Consider the following 23,880-nt stretch of genomic DNA (forward strand, 5'->3'; position numbering starts at 1 on the left):
TCAGTCACTACATCACATGTTGTGATCAAAGGGTCCATTACAGAAAATGTATGTATGCACTAGATATATTTTTGGAGAGATTCATCCGTACTGATGCAAAGGAAAAAAAAAAAAAAAGCGACTTCTTCATTTTCATTTCGAAATGCTCCAAAATTTTGAATGAATTCTTTGTGTGGTTAACAATTTGCATGGAAACTGGCAGACGAAGAAGATGACTTCTTCATTCACCCGACCACTTCCAGCTCTGTCAGTCCCCAGGGCAAGAAAAAAGAAAAAAAGCCACTGATAGCTCACTTGACAGTTCAAAGGCTTCACTTCACTTCCTCTGCTCAAGGTCAGAGTGTGGCAGCACGGACAGCAGGGTTCAAGCGGCTATCGGCCCCTCAACAAAAACAGCTCGTGTTCCCAAACAATCAGGGGCTTGTTGGAGTCTTGCAGCGCTGCCGTGACAGAGGGACACGATGAAACTGTATCCTTTTCTCTTCCGAACGCCCACCCACCCCCGTCACCTCCTCTTGGCCATCAAAGAGGAAGCCTTCAATTGTCACGAGCAGGAAGTTCTCCGTTAAAATCACAGACAAAAAGTAAGAGTTGCACTGTGAGTTTTAAGCTGCTGGCGTCGTGACGACATCTTGGCCAAACAGCCCCCCCCCCCATAGACAAACATGCAAACACAGTTAATGACAAAGGTGAAGAGGGGGAAAGGGAAGACAAACTGAAAATGACATAAAATGCGACATTGATGAAGGGATGAGAAGCTACAAAGAAAAGAATAAAATACAAGACACAGGTGCTGAAGAATTGACAAACGATGCAACGATAGAGTCGTAGCTATTGATGATATTATTTTGTGATTGATTAATCTATTGCTAATTTTCGGTGATTTGATTAAAAATTCAACAATTGCAAAAGACGTCTAAAACTGGCAAACAACTTGTTGCCCATCTATCCTCTATCCATCTTACCACTGTCACTGTTCAAACCTGTTTGCGACATGTGTAATAGCTCTTAACCATTCACCCTATTCCTTCATTGCAGCTCAATACACCTAAACTCAAGAGGATTAGCAAAGCCTCTTGGACAGAGGCATCCCTCAGGGATCTACTGTCATCTGGAGAGAGGGAGTGGTCTTCCTCAGTTTCACCAACTAGTTGTCAGAGGTTAACCTCTCTGGCTTTCAGGAAGAGAGATTATGGCTGGACAAAACCTTGAAAATATTTTGTACCCTTTTCTAATTGCCTTTATTTAGGTCAATTCTTATTGATACGCTTACCTCCTAAGTTCATTGACCGACATGAGGCTGATTGGCATCTCTAAATCATCCACAGATATGGGTGTGAATGTTTAGGTCTAATGTTGCCCTACGATAAACTGGTGGTTTGCTCGGGCTGTAACCCCGCCTTCGCTCCAAAACAGCTGGGATAGCACCTCCTCCCAGATGTAAATAAAAAGTTCACACTACCTGTTTTTTCTCCTGGTAAATGTGCAACTGCATGTTGCAAAATTGCAAGGCTGTTCCCTTTAGCACTGAAAACGACTTAGCTTATGTAGATTTACTGTAATACTTAAATACTATAAATATATCCAGCAATCAAAACTCAATAGTGAAGACAAGATTACATCATTCTACAAGATGTTAGCAAAAGGACTCATCCGAGGAATCATGCTGGAAAAAAAGCAAAAAAGCATGAATAATTACAAGGAACTCTGGAATTCAGAAAAAGCAACATTTCCTGAAGGTTCCGGTGTTTTTATTTGTTGTATTATGTGAGAAACTTATATATAACTAAACTATAACTACTAACTTAAAACAAATGACGGTGCCATGACGGTCTCCTCCACGTGAGAGTCCTTTGTTAGCTTAAAGTAAGGCACTGCAGTGAGACTCATTAAGTAGCTTATAATGTACAATACGCCCTTTTGTACTTTTTTTTGTAAACAAGCATGATAAACAAGCAGAATCCTTTTCGAGCCTCAGATTGACTCTGTTGCTGTCGTTGTCACATCGAAAGTGCACCACCGCGTGGTGAAGAAAAGCTATAGCAAGCGCGAGGAAACTGCAGAAATTGTGTTTTAGTGACACGCAGTGGAACGACACTGCAATTACAACGTGAGGTACTGTATACACAACAACAACAAGGGGGGAAAAAAGAAGCTAATTATTATCTAACGCGCCATCCATTCTTTTAACGAATTTATGAAGAAACACATACTGGTTCCATGGTTAACCAAACAACATTATTTAATAAAGGATTTCGTAATACAAAACATCTGTGCAAAAATGTTCAGACACAATACAAAGACAAGGCCTCTCTTGGTCAAACGGATAAACACGTAAACCTTCTGTTATGGGGACAAACTGACTTTGTCTTGAGCCGGATATCTGTAACACACACAAAGGCAACATTTATGCTTTTTTTCCGCCTATTTTTTTGTTTTGCTGTCAAATACAAAAATGCCTAAACTCAATTAAGATTCACAGTCTTGTGTACAAGTGGTTTTGTTTTCCGCACCGCTATATTAGTACACACAAAACGTTTACACGCCAGTGGAGGCCGAGTGTCTACAGGGTCTGATTCCGAGGCTGCAACCAACTGCTTTAGAAGAACAAAGGAATAAAAACAGCAATGGAAAAATCGATCCAAATGACTCAGATACTGAAAATGTGAGTTGGTGAATAAAATCATTCCAGCTTTTTATTTTATGGACAATCAGCTGATGCTATGAGCATTAAATAAATACTTCTGGGCTCAGTCAGATTTCAGTTTGATCGCTGCCTTGTGTTTTCACCACTAGTGTTTTCCACCTCATGTGACCAGAGCCGCTTCTGCACGTCACTTAAAGGTTCAATGTACCTTTATTTAAGTGATGCTGGTCAGGACATGCGGCGAAAATGATTGTCTGCTAGACCAACAAGCACACAAATGGTCCGACTGAATCTCTGATGAACACTTTATGATGCGTCTGCTCAAGTCCTGTGGTTCGATAGAGGTTCGATCACATGAAGTTCAATGAGACATCATTACATTCTACTGGATTTTAAAAATAGGAAAAAGTGTGCACTTGTTATATGACAAAGTCAATATGCAATGGGTTGCAGACACCAGACTGACACACATTTAAAATCGTGTTAGTGTCCATCTACTGCTAATAAAAACCCTAACAACTCCAAGAGAAACATCTCATAAAAGCTTAAAGATTATTATTTTGATGAAAAATTCTTGTCACAGGCAGATTTCTTTTTTTTTTTTCCAATAGGATGCTTAAGCAAAGGGTGGAGACATTAAAAGCAGAGACCAAGGTAATTAACTATTATATTGTTTCAGTACTCTTTTCCTGCTGTGCTTTGAACCAAACTGCTACAATGTGCTTCAAATGTGTCCAAATCTCAGAAGGCAAGTGAGACGATTAACATTGTGGAAAGGAGGGCAGGCAAGAGACGATGGCGTGAAGGAACACCCTGTGAAGAAAACTAAACCAAACCAAACAAAACTAAACAAAAAAATCTCTGGAATATAATTAAAAAATTGTGATAAAATGTTGTGTGAAAGGGAACACTGCATCAGTGACTGAAAGCGGACTCCTGCCCTGCCACGGTGAACAAAACGTTTGCCCTGAGACCGATCCAGTTAAGGAGGAAACGACAGCTGGAGGATTGAACTGGTCCTCAGTCAGACGTCCACTCTGAGCGTTGACTCTGAGCGTTGACTCTTGCATGAGACCTAAACTGAAATGATGAATGAAGGAAGCTCCCGGGTTCCATAATCCCCCCCCTCAAAATGAACAAAAAACCTGAAAGCTGAGATTTGGGCTGCCGTGCTCTTTTGTGATGCTGAGATCCTCACAAGACATTCTGGTGTCAGATGATGATGCAAAGGATGCCGTTTTGGTGCCGATGATGTCGCATGTTGGCTTAAACTTTTGTGTAAATCCGACTTTGGGAAAGGGAGCTGTCAGGTGAGCCTCCGTCTTCTTCTGTTCCCATTCTTGATGTCCTGGTGGTCTCCAGCGGGTTTCCTTTGACCTCACGAAGCGACAGCAACATCTTTGCGTTATTATCCAGTCTGAGAACAAGAACAGAGTGGCAGCACCTGCTGGAAGGCACCTCCTGGTTGGGGGCGAGCTTGTCCCCTCACAGTCCATCGGCCGGGGCCGTTCTACAGGACACCGGGTGGACCTGATCATTTTTCATTTTGCATTTCTTGTCCTTGATAATAAAAAAGGTCCTTTGAATATATATCTTTTCATTCATGAATTCAGGACTCAGGTACCGTATTTACACAGAGGTTAAAATAATAACATTTCAAACCATGGTAGTAAGTACACTTTGAAAAAAAAAAAAAGGAAGGCATTTAAAAGTCAGACAGCGGTGTATATACTTGTGTAGCTGTGGGCAGTGTCTCTTGCATACAGCCTGCTCTCTGATCAGTCCCGTCTGATCAGACCTGTTCTCAGAGGTTCCAAGGTTGAGACTGAACTCAAGTACCTCCCGTCCTCCTACAGGTCCGCGGTAATGACCGTGTCGTACACTAAAATGTCGGGATCGGCGCCGAGCAGCGCCGACGTCTGCGACATGTGGTCCAGCTGTCCCGCCCCCTTCTGGGAAATCTGTCCGTACAGCTGGGGCTGCCCTCCGCCGCCGGGCATGATGCAGTGGGAGAGCAGCGGCGTGTTGGCGTCGTGGTTGGAGCCCGTGGTGGACGGCACCCCGCTGACGTGGCCCGTGCTGGTGGAGCCGCTGGCGCTGCTGGGCGAGCGGCTCTTTGGTGGCGGCAGGTGGTGCTGGATGACCCGGGTGGGCGGGACGGGGGCAGAGAAGTGGGCGGGGAAGGCGGCGTAGCCCTGCGGGATGGGGTACCCGTTGACGGGGATGAAGCGCTGGTGGGCCTGGGGCATGGCCATGGGGGTCCAGGCCGTGATGGGCCCCATCTGGCCCGGAGCCTGGAGGGCCTGAGCTGGGTAGAGGTAGCCGGCGGCTGCGGCGGCGGCGGCGTAGCGGGGGTTGCTGAGGTTGCTGACGGGGCTGGCGCTCAGCGAGGTGGTCTGCGTAGTGGCGTTGCCTCCGCCACCGGAGGGCGTGCTGGAGCTGGCGTGGGACGACATGCCCTCCCAGGCACGAAGGCGGGCGTGCATGTCTTTGAATCGGGTCCGACGGGACGGTCCCTCCTGCCAGCATTCGGTCATCAGACCATAAAACCTGACAGAGAGAGAGAGGAGACGGTGAACAGTCAGGAATTACATAGAAGAAAGACACTGAGCCAAAACTTTTCCATAACCACTACTAACCTGGGTGGACAGTCCTCTGGGCAGGGCAGCAGCTGCCTCTTCCTCACCATCTCCATCACTTCCTGGTTGGAGAAGCCATAGTACGGCTGCAGACCGTAGCTGAAGACTTCCCACAGCACCACTCCGAACGACCAGATGTCCGAGTCGGTGGAGAACTTGCCGTAAGCGATGGCCTCGGGGGGCATCCAGCGGATCGGCAGCAGGGTTTTGGGCTGAAGGCAGTAGTAATCCGAGGAGTAGATCTCCCGGGAGAGGCCCAGGTCGGAGATCTTGACGTGGAGCTGCTCGCCCACCAGGACGTTACGAGCTGCCAGGTCTTTGTGGACGTAACCGTGGCTGGCCAGGTACTCCATCCCTGCAGTTATCTGTGTTTGAGCAATCAGACAGAAGGTCACCATTCATTTCTACAGTTGTATATTTCTATATTTCAATGTTACTATATTTAGTATAATACCATTACATATTTTTCAGTTGCTGAGTGGATGTGAGAAACGGTATTCAGTCTTCTGTGTGTACTGCAGTATAGGTCATAAAGTTGGCTTTGACTTTGTAGCTTTCCACACAATCAAACCCCAACCTTAGCCCCGCCTCTTTCCGTTAAAAGGATGCCGATTGGTCCGGTCATATTTGTCCCAGCTGAAAACAACTTGGACAGACCAGATTTCACAGCTGCGCTGCTAGCGACCCAGCTGCCTTGCTGGACTCACTCTATTAAACCTCAGAACCAGCGAACAGGTGTCAGGTGCTACATCCTCATTCTATTTCCCACCTGTATCGACATGTGAAGGAAGTCCCCATGGTCCAGGCTGGACTTCACCGTGCCGTCCTCATCGCTGCTGCACCCCACGTCAGAATGAGGCGAGCGCATGATGAGGAACTCGTGCAGGTCTCCCTGGGGCAGAAACTCAAACAGCATGCAGACGGGCTGCTCCTGGGTCACCACGCCCAGCAGGCACACCACGTTCGGGTGCTGCAGCTCTGTCAGCACGGCTGCCTCCTGCCAACGGGAAAGAAATGGGAACGTTAACACCCACACAGGCTTGGGTGGAGATTCTGACATGCATCATTTGAGCCTGAAAGTAATCTGTTTAGACTGAGTGAATAAAGGCCGCTTTTCTTTCTCCGTGACACTGACAGTTTTTGCTTACTTTGCAGTTTGTGCTTATTTTTAGCTTTCATTGCAAATTTATTTGAACAATTTCCTTCTAGTTTGAGTTTATTTTTGGAGCCATTTCCAGTGAATGAATGGGCTGTTGGGTGATATTCAGGTGCAACAGGTCTGCCATCTCCCACTGTGTTTAACATTTGTTCAAATATAAGCAGTCACACTTCAAGTTCAGTGGTAAAAGCGAAGTAGGATAGACTCTCGTTGTTTGGAGCAGTTGATTATTTCAGTCAAGTGCTAAATTGAAGCGATGCACTTTTCTGCCAGCTCACAGTCCTTGGCTTTCGCGGCCTCGCAGCTGTTGCACACAAAACGGTTTCATGCAGAGAGGAGGACGGAGTAGATTCAAAGGTCCGCCGGCAGAGATCAGTCGCGCACCTGCTGGAAGTCGTTCCACTGCTGGGGGCTGGAGATGTCCTTTAAGGTCTTTATGGCCACCAGCTGAGCCGTGTCCATGCCTGGCAGATACAGGTGACCCTTGTAGATCTTCCCCAAGGTGCACTCGCCGAGCTCCTCCATGAAACGCACCGCTGACAGGGGGAGCTCTTTGGCCTTGCTCTGCTGAGGGACAGAGGAGACAGACTGACTGAGATCAGTGGGCAAAGACCTAGAAGGGAGTTAAAGGGGGACATTTCATGTATGTATGTATGTACTGTATGTATATACACACACACACACACACACACACACACACACACACACACACACATACATCATGGGTAGTTCAGGCACACTTTTCGGGTTAAGTCAATGAATTGATGATAAAGTATAATAACCTAAGGTACAAATAACCTAAAGTACATTAAAAGATGTGTACTTGAAGATATGTATATATATGTACATATGTATATATGTATCTATATATATATACACACATATATATGTATACACACATACATATATCTATATATACACACACACATATATATACACATATACACACACACACACACACATATATACACACACACACATACATACATACATACACATAGATATGGCTATATATACACATATGTGTGTACATCTTTTTTTATTACAGATTATATTAGGTTCTTATAAATTAATTGATCACTACAAATGAATGTAATCCAACTGCCCACTTGACCTTAGGGAGGACTGATTTTAAAACACTGCTGCAGCAGCAGCTGGAGAGGCAATAGGGCCAACAAAGAAGGACTTGTAAACAGAGACACTGCCTTCAAATCATAAATCTGACAAAGAGGGAAAACAGAGGATTTGCTTTGTAGAGACACACTGACCAACATCAGCATTGGGTCAGAGTTTTAAAAAAATGCTTGGAATGTTGCTACAGAGCTTGTTTTATATGACCTCTAATAAATCGCAACGCTTTCACTCCCTGACAAATGACCTGCCGACTGTTGCTTTACGGCCGACGTGTTGTTGTTCTCTTCGACAACAAAAGAAAACTCTCAGGATTGGACAAGACGTGACTGTGTGTAGGGCGCCTCGGCTCCAGGAAATGAATCTAAGCCTGCGTAAGAACTGGAAGCATGGCTCCGTGTGCGAGTGTGTGCGTGTACCGGCCCAAGATTAAAGGTGAGGAGAGGTTGGCAGAGATTTTCAGATTCCAGGAACTTTGGAGATGAATAATGAAATTCCTGGGCGAGCAGCAGGGAAACTGAGTGATCTCCGAGGGGGGCGCTGTGGGTATGCGGCCTGCTGGTGTTGTGTGACGCACACCTGCTTTTAGTTACAGCCTTTGCTGCACCCCTTTATTTCTTCCCACACCCAAACCCCCAGATCCCACACACGCACAAACACAGATGAGTTTGTGTATACGCATGTTTGTGCATATAAATGGCTTGTCGTGGACAATGAACCCTGGGTGACCCCGCTGAAGAGCCTGGTGGAGGAGAGCCAAGCGCTCGAAAAAGAGCTTGAAAATGCCGGAATTTCAACATTTTCTACTTTGTAGTGTCGAGAAACCAGATGAGACATGGATTATAGGCCAGCACTTAGCTGGGTAAAAAAACAATGATGCCAAAAATGCATTGCTAAATGCTTTGATGAGTGTGAAACATTATCTGTAGGCCTTTTATTTGGTCAGAGGAACATTTCAATCCGTCTTTATTTTGTCCCTTACTGCCAATTTGTTACACTGAATAGCTTCTAGATTCCAATGTTGGGACACGTGAAAGAGTTATTTATTAAAGGGGAAACTTCAATGATGACCATTGGATATGAAAGACAGGAAAGAGCTGCAATTGAAAAAGATGTTAGGATAGTTCCAATGTTAAACCTTGAGCAATTTATGTTATGATAAATAATCTCTGATTGTTCATATGTGGATACAGATCTGGTGTGAAGCAAATATTGACACTTAAGATTTTTTCGGGGAACATTTTCACTCACTTTGATTCGTAAGTGTGGTAATCTTTTTGTTTCTGTGTTTTGTGTGGACCTCAAGAAGAAGTTTCTGGAGGTGAAAATGAATAGGGACCCTTAATAAATAAACAAACTAGCTGCACTGCAAACCTCGCCAATGCAGCTTTATTTTTCTCACAATTTAAACACTCCACAGACAGTCACTTGTAATGCATTGACTGTGCTTAGTGACCAAAATCGCATTTCAAGAGTTGTGGGGACAACAAGGCTGATGATGCGCCGGGGCAACGTCATCGCAACCCGTGTTTACGTAAGATCGCTTCGTTAGCCGTGCGAAAGAGAAACGGATGGCTTTTTTTTTCTTCCCCACTTTATAGAGAGCAGATGGAGGAAACATTTGGGCTCTGCGGGACCCCGCGGTGACATCATCAAAACGCTCCCGAGTCACATGCGGGTCCAATTAAGCTGCTTCATAACATCACGAGTTTGAATATGAGCCTCGGCTTCAGAGCAGCTCGTCGCCAGGTGCGAAACTGCAGCTTCCCGTTATGATAAAACGCCGACTTTTCCAGTAACGTCATGTATTGACTGTAATATCATTATTACAATTTTTCCAATAACATCCTTTCAAAAAAAAAAAAAAAAAAAATACCCCTGGTCACAGCGTTAGCCTACCTTCGGCTTGTACGGCGCCGTGAGCATGGACATCTCGACATTCTGCCCGCGCACCGGTTTGGGCTGGCGAGGCGCCGGAGGCCTGGAGGACTTCTGGCTGTTGCGGCACACGCAGATGAAGAAGAAAAGCAAGGCAATGGCCAGCGGGATGGCCACACTGGGAACGAGGATGTACAGGATCTCCATGTTGCTGCCACCGGACTTTTCCTTATGATCTGCAGGGGTTGATAAAATCTCAGTAAAACATGAAATAAAAGAGGAAAATGAAGTATCTCTCATCGGAATGACAATTTAGCATTAATTTAGCACTCACACTAACACATTTTAAGACAGCCACCCCATAATTTACTAGTCTAGCCTCCTCACCGCAGATGGGGATGTCGCAGAGCTCCATGCGGACCGAATCGTCCAGCGTGAAGCACCAGGGGGCCTCGTGCTTGTTGCCGGGGTTGCGGCAGTAGGAGTGTCCTCCGTTCAGCTCCGGGTAGCGGACGGCCAGGTAGGTGTGGCTGTGGGGATACTGGGAGTTCCACGGCTGACACTGGCGACCGGACTTGGTCATGCTGACCGTGCCTCTGTACTCTGCACCGCTGCTGTTGTAACACTTGTGATCTGGAGGAGAGGAAGGTGGGATTGGACATCAGGTGTTTGTTGTCTTTTGGGGAATTAATGATATATAAGCACAGCAAGGTGCAGGAGAATGGACAACATAGGCCCTAATCAACTAATGAACCAGTAAACCTTTCCTGACAGTTTTCCAGGAGACAGGGGTTTAATCCTCTCAGTTCATTTCATTTCCAGTTTGCATTAACTGAATTTCTGCATCATTTCTGGGTCAACAAATCAAAATGAATCAAAATGAATTTTGGACAATGCGACCTCTTGCAAAAGCTGTTGAGCACCAGTAAACACGATTTATATACAACATTTCTTTAATACAAAAACTATTGAGTTTCTGGAGATCTTTGACAGCAGCTAGGCATATTTCTACTACGCATTGCTGTAACTGCAACAATAAAATTGTTCATCCATTCATTTATTTGAATGAGAGAGGTTTCGTGCAACAGTTTGCCAGCTCGGTTGTTTTGCAAGAAAGATAAATTGCAAAAGTGTTGCAGTCTTCAATAAAACAATAAATCTGGTGAAATGCAGAAGTCTTACTCTTGTTTATGGGCTCGGCCATGGGGATTCCAATCCTCAGGCAGTTGGCAGCCTCGGGGCTGTCGGAGGCAGCCAGGTCCTCGCAGTTGGGGAGCTTGAGCCTCTTCAGGATGAGCGGGTTGGAGCGGGCGATGATGTACTCCGTCTTACACAAGTCGTTCTCCAGGATCTCACACTCGTCCTTGCACAGGTCCCGGGGTTTGTCGGTACCGGTGCTGCGGTCGCACGTGGGGAAGGCGAAGTGGCATAGGGAGGGAATGGCGAACTGGGAGCAGCGGTCGGACAGGTGGTTGGACGTCCCGATCATGGTGAAGGCCGCTGGAGACACAAGCCACACGGTCACATCTGTGCTTAACAATTTTAAAGCACTTTCACAAAAACAAGAGGACACGAGGTCAGAAGCTTTTAAACAAATGAAACAGGATGGGTTTCTGACGATAAAACCTGCAGCTGCACAGTGAACGTTCCATTCCAGCGTATTACTAACACATGCTTTGCTGTGATTGCTAACAGAGGACGAAAAATCATTAGGTGAAGCGAGCACTTCACCAAAAGTTTCTGGAGCGCACGTTTTGATAGCGTGACACCAGCAAATGGGAAAGCTCTGAGTGTGGAGTGCATGATTTACATTACTACTGAAGTTCTAATGGGACCATATGGCAGAGAAAATCTCAATAGCGAATCGCTCTCAAAGTATCGGACGAGACGCAGAGCCGTCCCCTTCGCTCCCCTGAGGAGCACACATCAGTTCAAAGTAAACCGTCTTCATTACCATTCTCCCAAACAGCTCTCAGCTGATGTCTTTAAGAGTAACGGTCTGTTTTCATTAAATATCCAAAGACCTCCCCACCCCCACCCCGTGTTTATCTCTTTGCACTGACACACAAATGGTTGTTCTGATAAATGATGTCTACAACTGGTGCTTGTGACTCTTTAAGGGAGAAAATGGTCTGTTTTTTTTGTTTGTTTGTTTGTTTGTTTTTTTACTACCAACGGGACCTTTGATGATCAAGCAGCATCAGATGAAAACATATCAATTTAAAATTTACTGCAAAGATCGACAGTAAACGCAGCAATATGGCATTACTATCAATGTGACTGGCTACAACTCTATATCTTCATAGACAAGACAAAATTACAGACTTGGCTGAAGCAAATATGCACTTCATCTGTATGGCTGAGTGTACAGGGGACGGTGTGTGTGTGTGTGTGTGTCCCACCTGTGATTTGGGTTTCGATCTCGCCTTGCATCTGCAGCGAGTCCACGAAGATGCTGCGGTTGCCGATGAAGCGGGCGCAGGCGATGCCTCTGTAGGGCTGGCAGAACCCCTCCTCCTCAAAATCCTCCCTGGGACAGACACGGGGGAGAATCAACACGGTGAGATTGGCGAAGTCGTTGGGCATGTGCTGCAGTGCACAGAGCTACCGCTAGAGGCCAGTACACGCCACGTTTGAGAAACCGCCCGAAATCAAACGGAGTTGCACTTCGGCGAAGAGGGAGGAAAGTTCCCCCTCGATGCTGCTGATCCCTTGAAGAAGAAAAAAAGAAAGAAAGAGAGAAAGAAAGAAAATGAAACCGTCCTCTGTTGGTTGGCTGAAGATAAATTACGTTAAGTAAAGGGGAAAACACGTCCCATTTCACAGCAGAGATTTAAACCGCAACGGGAATTAACGTTTGGCTATGAGACTTAATTCCAACTCACTGCAGAGATGCAATCATGAGCTCTAATCTGAAACACATGCAGGGGCGCGCGCTCGACCGTCGTGTTTTTACAACTTTTGGTGACTCTCGCCTGTTTGTCCCATGTGTGCACTTGATGCCGCTACACTCCGCTCCGTCCTTCCACTTGTTTTTTGGGTTTTTTTTGTTTTTTTTTTCCCCCAAAAGCGAATTCGCCTTCTTCTCTTTCTTGTGCGCACGCACAAACCGCACGCTGTCCGCGCGGTGTGAGATCACCGCGCATGTCATGCACTTTAAATTGTGCCATATGGGGGTGGGAGACGCCGAGACCCAGGCGTAACCGCAAGATTGAGGGAGTTGCGCATCTCCGCTGTGCACGCAGCAACAAACAACAACAAAAAAAAAAACCAAAAACACACGCACCATATTGAAGCTATTGGCTGATTTCAAGTGCGTCCCGGCGCTGCAGACGCTGCCGAGCGGACTTAATGGCAAGCAGAGGCGCACTGTGTTTGTGAAAGTGACCAGGCAGACCGCGCAAGAGGAGCGAGGCGAGTGGGGGCCGCGTCCTCGGCTGGGACTGACCCGAGTAAGAATAACATAAATACAGCTTTGTTTGGCTTAGACACGTCGCTTCATTTCCCCCGTCATGTTTAACAGCAAAATAAAGCCCCCCGAGGCCGCCAGCTTCATTATCATCCAACTGTGTCTCCTGCCCGTGCCAGTGAAAGTCAGGTAGTTTACGAGGGACCTAACTGCGTGTGGATGACGCCAATTACCCCGCCATCTGTGTAACAGTTCTCAGAGGCTTTGCGGGCACAAGTGGAAACAGGTAGGGCGACGCCGCAAATACAAACAAGAAACACTTGACGGCTGAAAAGTCCTGATTTTTGCGCTGGCTGGCCAATTCACCTGGTGCACAGCGCTCGGTAGCGCTCGGCCCAGCAGTCATGGGGGGCCCGAAACATTTTTTATATAAAATTTTTATATAAAATGCATGCAGACTTTATTTTTATATATATATATTTTTTTTTGTAGCCCGGGCCTGGGACCTTTCTGTGTGGAGTTTGCATGTTCTCCCTGTGTCTGCGTGGGTTCTCTCAGGGTTCTCCGGCTTCCTCCCACACTCCAAAAACATGCACGTGAGGTCAATTGAACACTCTAAATTGTCCGGAGGTGTGCATGTGAGTGTGAATGGTTGTTTGTCTCTATGTGGCCCTGCGATGAACTGGCGACCTGTCCAGGGTGTCACCCTGCCTTCGCCCTAAGACAGCTGGGAGAGGCTCCAGCAGACCCCTGTGACCCTGAATAGGAATAAGCGGGTATAGAAGATGAATGAATGAATGAATGAATGAATGAATGAATATTTTTGTAATACTGGAATAGATTAAAAATAAAGTAGCTGTTTGTGTCTAAATGTTACATTTCTTAAGCAGAGGTTGTATTGAGGGGACGATTTATAGTCGTTGGACCCAAAATTGTCCGTTTAACCCGTGGACATGGTCAGCAGCAATGATACTTTTTTTTTTTTTTTTTAGAACTCTGACTCTTCTCTTCTGACTCTAACAGGAGTTGCACCCAGTGTGGTGTTCTGCCATCGTAGCCCATCCGCTTCATGGCGTGGTCTGTTTTGAGTTCAGAGTTTGTTGTCTGCTTACCTCAAATGTAACCAATACTCATGTCAGTGGTATTACTTATTTCTGCAGGCGTATGCTGACCAAAGTAGTATGGGGGGGGGGGATGAGAAATGGCCCCTGGGGGTTAAGACTTCAGTGCATGTGCGAGAGCGGTGTGAGAACTGGGTCATTAAGTTCTTTGTCTCCAAGGAGCTTTAAGTGAATGAAGGGCCAAGGTCAGCTCTCCCTCTACCCATGTCAGCTCATGTTGAAATGGCCTTTCCAGACATCAGTAGCAACCAGTGGTCTGCAAAATACCAATTCCTAGGAGATATGGTTACATTCAATTTATAGCCCAATGCATTTTTAAGCAGATCTTTATCCTTGGACTGTAGCATTTCCTACTAAAATAAGCATGATGCTAGTAATGAGTTCATGTTGTGGTCTGTGTGCAGACTGCCCTTCATCTGGCCACAAACTGCTGCATCTTCAGATATTTTCCCCTCTTTTGGCAAAGAGCTCCATCTCCTTAGCCTAATTGTGCCTGGCATTAAAGACGGCAAGGGGATGAGAGTAATGAAAAAGTAGCCTCTGTGAAAACTGGAGGAATGCTTTGAGGGATTGGTAGATTTATTGGGCTACAACCTCTCGAAATGTAATGAAGCAGAATTTGAAAAGCTGCCTGGAGAGCACACAGGAATCGCGCGCGCACACACACGCACACACACATACTGGTCGGTGCACGCATGCTAACAGAAAGCCACACTCAGACAAGTAAATGACAAGGCAGGACAGACGATCCACCGCAATCCAGCCGGATCCGTGCAGGAAAATTACAACAGTGTCCGGCCCGGAGCTGCCTCACCCGAGCCGCAAATCACCCTTCGGCGATTATTAGAGTTTAATTGCTTTCACTCTTCTGGAACCACATTTAGATGGAGAGTGTTGCTGCAGAAGCTTCTGCACGCTGCACAAGAAGCCTTCTTGTGCAGTCTTGCAAGATGAATTTCGTGAGAGATGGGCAATGAAAAAAAAAGCCATGCAATTAATTTTCTGATGATTTAATCAGCTCCTTTTTAACAAATAAAAAAAAAATCACACCTAAAATCAGATGTGTATAACTGAATAAACACACCCAACACTCTCTCAAAGACAGGACTACTCAGACTTGCTGCCACCCAGTGCAGCGCCACTGAGTGTGTTGTGTGTTGTGTGTTGTGTGTTGAGTGTGAGTGTGTTTTTCAGTTGCACCAAACTCTTCGGGCATCATGACCTGCACAGTCTTCCACTTTTTCCACGGATACAGTCTGAAACCGGACAGTGTGGAGACTTCAATTATGAGCTTTGGTGTGATTGACTCAGTCTGACTTGGAGTAAATCCACATCTAAAGCGGTGCACCAAGTACAAGTATGAGTACAGGGCACAGTGTCTGAACTGTGAGTTGAGTGTCTGCGGCGAGCCCTGAAGGGAAAAGCAGAGAAGGGAAGGAAGAGCCTCTGAGCGTTTCTGATGCGCCTTTCTGGAGTTCCTCATTCGTGCATCAGCCTGCGCTCGTCTGTGCTATTCCAGGCAGGCAGCAAGATCGGAGCGCGGTTGCTATTTGTGTAAACAGCGGATGACTGTCCGGGCCGTTTATTTTACACACCAACGCCAGAGGCCCTCTGTGTAATGTTTTATAATACTTAATTACAAGGAGAGGCTTTTCCCTCAGAGCCCCAATCTATAATCCAGATCCAAACAGAAAGGCGAGCCTCGCCGCAGAACCTAAACAAGCGATTGAGCACATCGATTCAACGTCCACTTATATTTTTTCCGACCTCGTTATTTATTCAGGGAAGCGCTCGCCGTGCTCCGAGCCCGCCGTCCTTGTTTTTCTTGTTCCGCCCCTAATTTACGGTCGAGACGCACACATTCACACCTGGGTGGTGCCAGTTCAACCCAGCAGACAAGCAGCGCTGTTTTTTTTTTAGTTTACTTTGACTCATTTCATTGTGCGTTTCGCCGAAAACCCCCGAGAGTAAGCAAGTAAAGGGAAAATATCCATCAGAGGGACACTCGTGCGTACAGCTGGGTCACTCTGCATGGCAGCAGGAACCAGGATGAGAAGGTTAACGGAGGGAGAAGAAAGTGATGAGTCACAGTGTTTCAGTGCCACAACGTCACAGCTGAAGACGGACGTAACCAAAACACATGGCCGCCACCCCTGCGCGCTCACAATGAAGGACAAAATGACAGGCACAGAGTTTCACAACGGTCTTAAAGGGTTCTGGTTGAAGGGGACAGAAGTTCAGAAGGTTCAGCGTAATGTCAACAGAGAATGGATGACTCACCTGGAGCCATTGGGTGAAATGAAGAGATTAAACACTTGGAATGCTAAGTTCACAATACACCCACATCCTAAACTTCCCCAGTCCCACAGGTCCTGCCTCAGCGTTGACCCCCCCCGCCCCCCGGCCAAAATCAAATTTCAAGTGTCCATTAACGTTTACTCGCGTTGCACAAAACCTCTAATGGCCATCCGGAAGACGGCTTTTACAATTATGTAGCCGCAAAAGGGGCTAAATTCAATTCATGTTTGGAGAAGTCGGGCTCTGTTTTAGACAATGAAGTGCGTGCGGTGAACAGCAGCGCTGCAGAGCAGATCGCAACAAATGCTAACGAGCAGGAAGCGGCTAAAATGGACGTTTTGGATATTGTGATGGCACGCTGAGGTGAACAATAGACCAAATGAAAAAAAAATAAACAAACAATAATGGCATGCTATAATCTATTCAAAAAAAAAAAAAAAAAAAAAATTAGAACAATGAGTGAACAGTGGGCTCGTGGTTTGATAAATGATTATTCACCTCCCAGGTCCAGACATTTGAAAGAATCAAGAAAGTGGGTTCTTCACCAATAAAGAACAAAAAACTAAGTGGACTTTAAATTCCATGCTGCATGTCCTGACATAGAAGGAGAATTTATGTTTTTTTGGATTTCTTTAAATGCCTGATCGTCCGTTCACCGAGGAGCAAACAACCTCTTTTGGCTCCAGACTTCATCCTCAGATAGAGTCTCGCCCGTTATGAGCAAAACCAGGTCTTTTGCCTGTAAACTCAGGCGCCTCTCAGCCAGAGGTTGTGGGCTTGGATGACTGCTCCGCGTTGACTTCTGGGGCTGAGAGGGATGTGAAAGTCACCACTGTTTACTTGCGGACATCTTGCGAAAGACGGGACTTGAGGGTGAGGACACGAGGGGCGGATCCCGATGACATTTTAGATTTCAGGGTTCTGTTTCCAGGGGCCTGCGACGGGTGTTGAGTGAGGAGGAGATGAGCTGCCTGCAGTGAGAGGCTGCTCCACAAAGAAAGGAAGAAGCCCTTGAACTTGAACATGCTTTTTTTTTTTTTTTTTTGTCTTTTGTATTGAGTGCAGTCAACCGGCATGAGAATGTTTTTGATATACCGATACCAGTTTCTTTCAGTATTTTGTATTGGGTGAGTAAGATATGTTTAACTAATTATGAACTATGTTTTTAATTGAGTAAATATCACGTCTTGTTTGTGCACCGTGTCAGTGAGAAGTCCATCTGGAAATATTAAGCAACAATTAAAAAGGAAAAGGGTTTTGCAGGAGAATCAAGCCTACTGAGGAAGTTCTGTTCTGGTCACACGGTGGTGGTGGTGGTGATTTGTTTTGTTCCAACAGCTGGAAATTAACAAAAACTGGCTGGATTTCAATAAGAATTGATGGGTTTTTTTGACCTATGCACACAAATAACAATAGTGCAGATTCAGATGAAGAGGCCGATTGAGGTAACGAAGCACTGCCTGGAATTGGCCCCTTGGCAAGAATGTTTATGGGCTAACATGAGCGTGTAGCTTTCCCCAAATAAAAAGAATTGAATTATCTAAATTTCTAATTCCTCATTCTGTGTAATTGAATCTAGTGTTTTATGGTTTTTGTGGTAGAAAACTTCAACAAGAGCTGTAAAAAATTGTAAATACAGTATAAATGCATTAGAGCCCGGCAGTATATCAGCAAGTTTCCACCAAAAAAATGAATAAAAAGAAGAAATAAGCAAAAACACAATATCAAAAGGTATAAGGTGGATGGTGACATTGCACACAAACCTAATGGTACAATTTAAACCTGACCACAAGAATGCTTATTGATCATAACACGTAATAAAACATTTTTATGTAATATTGAATACAACAGAAGTCAAATTGACATCTTTTAGAGTCCAATAAAAGGTCTGATAAATTGCCACTAAATGCACTTTGGAGATGGCCAATAACAAATGCAAAACACTTGTGGGCCTGGAACTAAAGTGCCGGGTAGAGGATGAGAAGGTGAAACAATTGTTGTGTTGTGTGGTTGCTGTACAATAGCGGCTTCATATCCTCCCTGGATGCGGGGTCTGACAAAGAATTTTGAGTAGATGAAAGTCTGCAAAACATTACTGAGCCTGTTTATGATTGTGTGAGACTCTTCTCAGCAAAACATAATACACAGATGTTGCCAAACTCAAAAGTTTTTGGTTTATGTGCCCTAGCAAGTGTAAGTCACACTAATACATTTTGGACTCCAATTACATTTTGGATATTTTAATGTATCTTAATTCTAATTGCAAAGCCGGATGTGGAATGTATGGTTGCAGAGGTTTATAGCTTGTTGAATGATAATTGAGGTCAGTTCTAGTGTGTTCATTACAACGACAGTAAATTTGGTGAAGTCGGTAACAGAGTAAATGAGACAGTGTTTGCATCAACTGGGCTAAAGACAATAAACCAGCGTGACGTGATTACGTTCCAAGCCAGAGTGAATTGAGGGCACTCACTCACACGCTAGCAGTTAGCAAAATGTTAATGTTGCATGGCAGTCAAACAAGTTTCAGTAGCGGGGGGCGGGGGGGTCTCTAACATCACAAAATGCAGGAGGCAAGTGTCTCATCAGGTGTGGCTGCATCAGCCAGACACAAACAAACGCAAATGATTTTCTTTGTTTGGCATTGTAGTGTTAAGCAACCTCCATCCAACCACCCACATCCAAAAGTTCCACCTGAACACTGGAACAGTGCATGTGCAGAAGAGAGTGTGTGGGCAGGTTCACTTAAAATGCAGCCCAAGTATGCAAGTCGCTGCAGAAGTTGTCGCTGTTTTTGCCCACACAGGCTGGAAGTCACAACCGTGGATGACGTTAAAAAAAGAGTTTTAATAACAGGCTTCGCGCGCTGGGGAGCACCCGACATCAATCCAGTCACTCCTCACAGTTCCGCCCGACTTGGTGACATCACTTCCCAGCAGCGCTGCAGGGCATCGACAATCCGCGGAAAAAAAAAAAAACGCCTTGCGAAGGTGTCAATCAGCCCGTCAATTAGTGTGTGTTAGTGTGTGTGTGTGTGTGTGTGGGGGGGGGGGGTCGGTGTGTAAACTCGGCAGACACGTGCGCACACAAACAGACGGAGCACGGTGGCGACAGCCGGAGCCATTAGCAACTGATTTGTTTGGACCAATAACCGACAGAGTGTCTGCACAGAGCCGCCTCCCTTAATGGTCCAGTGTGTAAAAATTTTTAAGGAAGCCCTGTGTTTAAGGTAGCAACGTTTGTGGTATTCAGAGCACTTTTAGGTGGGCTTCCTTCAAAAATGGCGGCACAACACGGCAGCTAACTAGGAACAAGACCCTTATTGCTCTATGTGTATTGTTCTATATGAGAACCATTCTAAAGGTAGGAAAACCAAATGACCAAAAATCATAAATCGAGCCTAATTTTTCCACACTGGACCTTGAAAAGCGAGTGCAATGAAAAAGAAGAGAGAAAAAAAGAAAAGGAAAAGTGCGCGCGTGCGGCAACAGAGAGGGAGGGAGAAATATTACATCTAGCAAAAACAATTTCATTAATACAATAGTAAATCACATGCAATTATCCACTGTGGGTTCATGATTTATCTAAGGTGTCACAACGGGATCCCACCCGAAAACAAACACCGACGTTCTTGTTAGCACAAAAAGAAGTCCCGCCTTTAATTGGTCCTCGCAGCATTCCTGCACGGCAACATCCGTGTGGAAATACGAACAACTGGAAAAGAGAGAAGAGGAGTTGAGGGGTGGTGGTGGTGGTGTGTGTGTGTGTGTGTGGGGGTGGGGGGGTCGCCTCGAGCAATTCTGCTTCTGTGATTTAGCGATTCAGCGCACACGATTCACATGATTTATGACTTTGCTTGCCCGCATCACAGAACTGGATCTGGAAACACAGGGAGAAGAGCAGACGTTTTAAAAAAAAAATAAAAAAATGAAGACGCGAGGACACATGTTTCCTGGCTGACAGGCTACCGACGGCGATGAAGGGAACAAGAACGCACACGTTGGAACGCAGAGGAAAATTGGAATAATCCTTGACAAGACCAATTACGAGTCGCTAAAGGGATGTAGTGTGCGTGAGAGTGCGTGAGTGCGTGCGTGGGTGTGTAGAGAAGCACTGAAGCTTTACGGAGCCCATAAATAATCCCGCTTTACCGCTTTAAACACACACGGTTCGGGTTCGCACCTTTAAAACACACTGGCCCGGTTTAACAGAGCCGACTTGTGAGCGTCGCGAGCCTTTGATGCACCGACATCAAACTCTCTGCCGCTCTCTCCGAGGCCAGAAAACAATCGACAGAGGATCCCTTTTTTACGAGGGAGACATGCGGCTGCAGGACTGATGACTGGCTTATGACTAATTATGGGCTGAAACAACTGTAAGTGTTTAAAAACGGAAAATGCCCGCTTTGATGAACGGATCGCTGCAGTCTTTGCCTGATCTGCCCGCACATGAAAGCCACATCCGAAGTTTTCTGGCCCACGGGACGCGAGAGAGCAATTACGCCGTTCCAAATATATCTGGAAAGCTGCAACAATTGATGCATTTGGCCGTTTTATCTTTGCCACCAGTCACAGACCACAGCTGAGTCCACACGCTACGACAGGAGCGGGCTTTCCAAAACGAGCACAGTCATTTTGTCTTGGGTTGAAAAAGTTAACTTGTAAAAAAATGAAAGTCACAAAACAAACAAAGGGAATATAAAATTTAAATTGATCGCTACATTTATATATAATATAATATATATATATGTATATATATATATATATATATATATATATATACATATATATATATATATATATATATATATATATATATACATATATATACACACATATACATATGTGTATATATATATATACATATATACATATACATACATACATATATGTATATATACATATATATACATATATACATATACATACATACATATATGTATATATACATATATACATATATATATATATATATATATATATATATATATATATATATATATATATATATGTATATATATATATATATATATATGTCTATAGACTGATTACAAAAATGAACTACTATTGTGGATTGAAGCAAAACCAAAAACAACCTTCTTTTCCTTTGGCGTGTTTCCCTTTAAGGCCTCTATCTAAACTGACCAGCTAACTTCATATCTGCTTTCACTGCATGCATAAATCTCCTCCTCTGCTCTTCCTCTGGACCTCCTGCCTGCCAGTTCCAACCTCGGCGTCCTCCTATATTCACTGTTCCTCCCCTAAACACATCCAAACCATCTCAGTCTGGACTCTCTGACTTTACCTCCTAAACGTCTAACTTGTCCCTCTGATCTTCTCCTCCCTGACCCTGTCCATTCTGGTCATTCTCTGCATTTTATATTTCATGGCCATGGCAGTCTGTGAGAAGTCACAAATATTTATATTCAATGTTTAATATTCTAAGTTACATGTTATTTAATGATTCATATGAAATAGCTTAGTCTGTTCTGGTTTGCATTTGGACTCATGGCTACATAAAAATTAAAATACACATCTTTAAAATGTCCACCCGGCCTCAAACAGACGTCTCATGTAACCGGTGGGCTGCGCACAGGCAGAAACACAACCGTTCATCATCTTTGATCTTCCAATAAAAGTGGATTTGCGGCCTTTAACAACTATTCAAAACACTGGGAACTAAGCGGCGCATCATTCACTCAGTGAAGCAAAGGCTTCACACACACACACACACACACACACACACACACACACACACACACACACACACAAACTCAGGGGTCTCGTCCATATTTTACAACTCTGCCCTCACGAATGTGTTTATGTAGCTCGCGCTTGTGTTGAAAAACTGCTGCGGTTGCGACACAGAGGGGAGATGACCGGGGGAGAGGAGAGAATCAACCGCTACTGTTCCACCGTCCTGGAAAAAAAAAATGTTAAAGATGTAGAATTTGATTTATAAAAACTGAAAAAAAAAAGATTAACGACGACGATGACAAAAACTTTTGAAAATGGCTTTTGGAAAAAAATGGAGTGAACGGAGCAAAAGATGACTCAGACGTCCAGCACCGACAGTCGTCAGTCGCCACCTCTGCTCGTCTTTCATCCTCTGGTTGAGTTGCTGTCGAACAGGTCAGCTGACAAAGGGAGCCCACCTACGTGCTGCCCCCGGGGGACCAGTTCAAGCAACTGATACCTACAAAACGACTCGTCACGGCAAAAACATGTCCTGGAGAAGAGACGCAGGCACAACAAAGGGTCTTAAACTGCTCAATTATTGGAATGTGTCGCTTCTTTAAATATATCCAGTACATCTGAGCTGCTATTTGAACAAACACAATTCATTGTCGGGTGCTTTTTAACCGTTTTCCTGCCTCCGCACGAACTGATGCGTTCCCTAATTCTATAAAGATGTGATTCAAGGCGGTGCACAAGGTCAGCACTGTACATATCCTAACTGTGTATCCACAATATCATCAGGGAGGCTAATCAGGTTCCTGTAATAAGAGCCACGTCATGTCCCATATCTCTCATCAGTCATTTGGTCATTCCATTCTTGCCGAACTTGACATGCGAATGTCTAAACCTCAGCACCGACACACACACACAAGCACACGCACACACACACACACAACATGCAAACCCGGGAGGCGCCGGCGGCAATAAACACAAAGCCCGATCGCTAAGCTGACTTCAATTGGGAGGACGTGCTTTATCAAAACCCTACATCCAGCTGGATTGATTCTGTTAAGCTCGACAAATGACTAAACATCCCTTGGCTCTTGACCGCCGGGTCACAAGTCCAGGAGGCAAACAAGAGCTTCTATTTATACCTGGGACATGCTCAGAGTAACACTGTGCCTCCGTGTGGCTCCCCGAGAAAAGAAAGAACACTTTCTCTGCATTCCGGCACATGTGTGTGTTCATAGGCGGTATGGGGGCAAAGTTCAGGGAAAGCCCACAGACCCCATCTACGCCTTGTAACCCTCAGGGAGACATCCTGAGACACACACACACACACACACACACACACACACACACACACACACACACACACACACACACACACACACACACACACACACACACACACACACACACGCACACGCCATACCCTCTTCAACAAAGCTTTTTGCAGACTTAACCTTGACCAGACATGCCCACAGGATCACCAGCAGACAGACGCGAGGTGGTGGGGCTGGGGGTGGGGGGGGGGTTCTGGTGTAAAGGAAACAGGAAGCGGGCCCAGTCCAGGCTGCGTGTGAAAGCCGCGTCACACTGGGCCGTGTATGAAAGTCCCTGCGTGCGCTCAAGTGTGTCAAAACAAACTTGCGAGCGTTTCAGAGAGTGATTTGTCGTCAACGGCGAGTGAGTAATTCACCCCAATAAAAAATTCACTTGTGTGTTGTTTTGTAACTTATAGGAAAAAAAAAACCTGCTGAGCTTCATGGATGAAAAGAATTCACTCCAAACGGAGGCTTGAAGGTTTAAAGGAATCAAGAGAAGCTAGAGATGACAAGTCTCCATGATGCTCACGTGATGTCACCCAAGCATTGGCGACCTTCGAGAGAGGTGACTTAAAGCAGCTCTAGGTAACTT

General features: G+C 45.3%; 1 protein-coding gene across 3 annotated transcripts in view; it reads right to left on the bottom strand.

Annotated features, from left to right (window-relative positions):
* Window positions 1-2,216: 2,216 nt before the first annotated feature.
* ror1 (receptor tyrosine kinase-like orphan receptor 1) overlaps window positions 2,217-23,880 on the bottom strand; it is a 114,807-nt gene continuing 93,143 nt past the window's right edge. For 2 of the 3 annotated variants that reach the window (XM_076045458.1, XM_076045456.1), the window contains 8 exons: window positions 11,857-11,984; window positions 10,637-10,954; window positions 9,842-10,087; window positions 9,476-9,690; window positions 6,830-7,012; window positions 6,056-6,283; window positions 5,287-5,651; window positions 2,217-5,197 (listed from right to left, as the gene is read on the bottom strand). In XM_076045458.1, coding sequence (XP_075901573.1) covers window positions 4,498-5,197; window positions 5,287-5,651; window positions 6,056-6,283; window positions 6,830-7,012; window positions 9,476-9,690; window positions 9,842-10,087; window positions 10,637-10,954; window positions 11,857-11,984 — 2,383 coding nt within the window. In that variant the 3' untranslated portion in view covers window positions 2,217-4,497. The remainder of the gene's footprint in view (window positions 5,198-5,286; window positions 5,652-6,055; window positions 6,284-6,829; window positions 7,013-9,475; window positions 9,691-9,841; window positions 10,088-10,636; window positions 10,955-11,856; window positions 11,985-23,880) is intronic. The other variant, XM_076045457.1, reaches the window with a different exon arrangement.

This window comes from Nelusetta ayraudi, unplaced genomic scaffold, assembly GCF_046127955.1.
Source record: "Nelusetta ayraudi isolate G7.1 ecotype Tasmania unplaced genomic scaffold, CSIRO-AGI_Nayr_v1 ptg000084l, whole genome shotgun sequence".
NCBI lineage: Eukaryota > Metazoa > Chordata > Actinopteri > Tetraodontiformes > Monacanthidae > Nelusetta > Nelusetta ayraudi.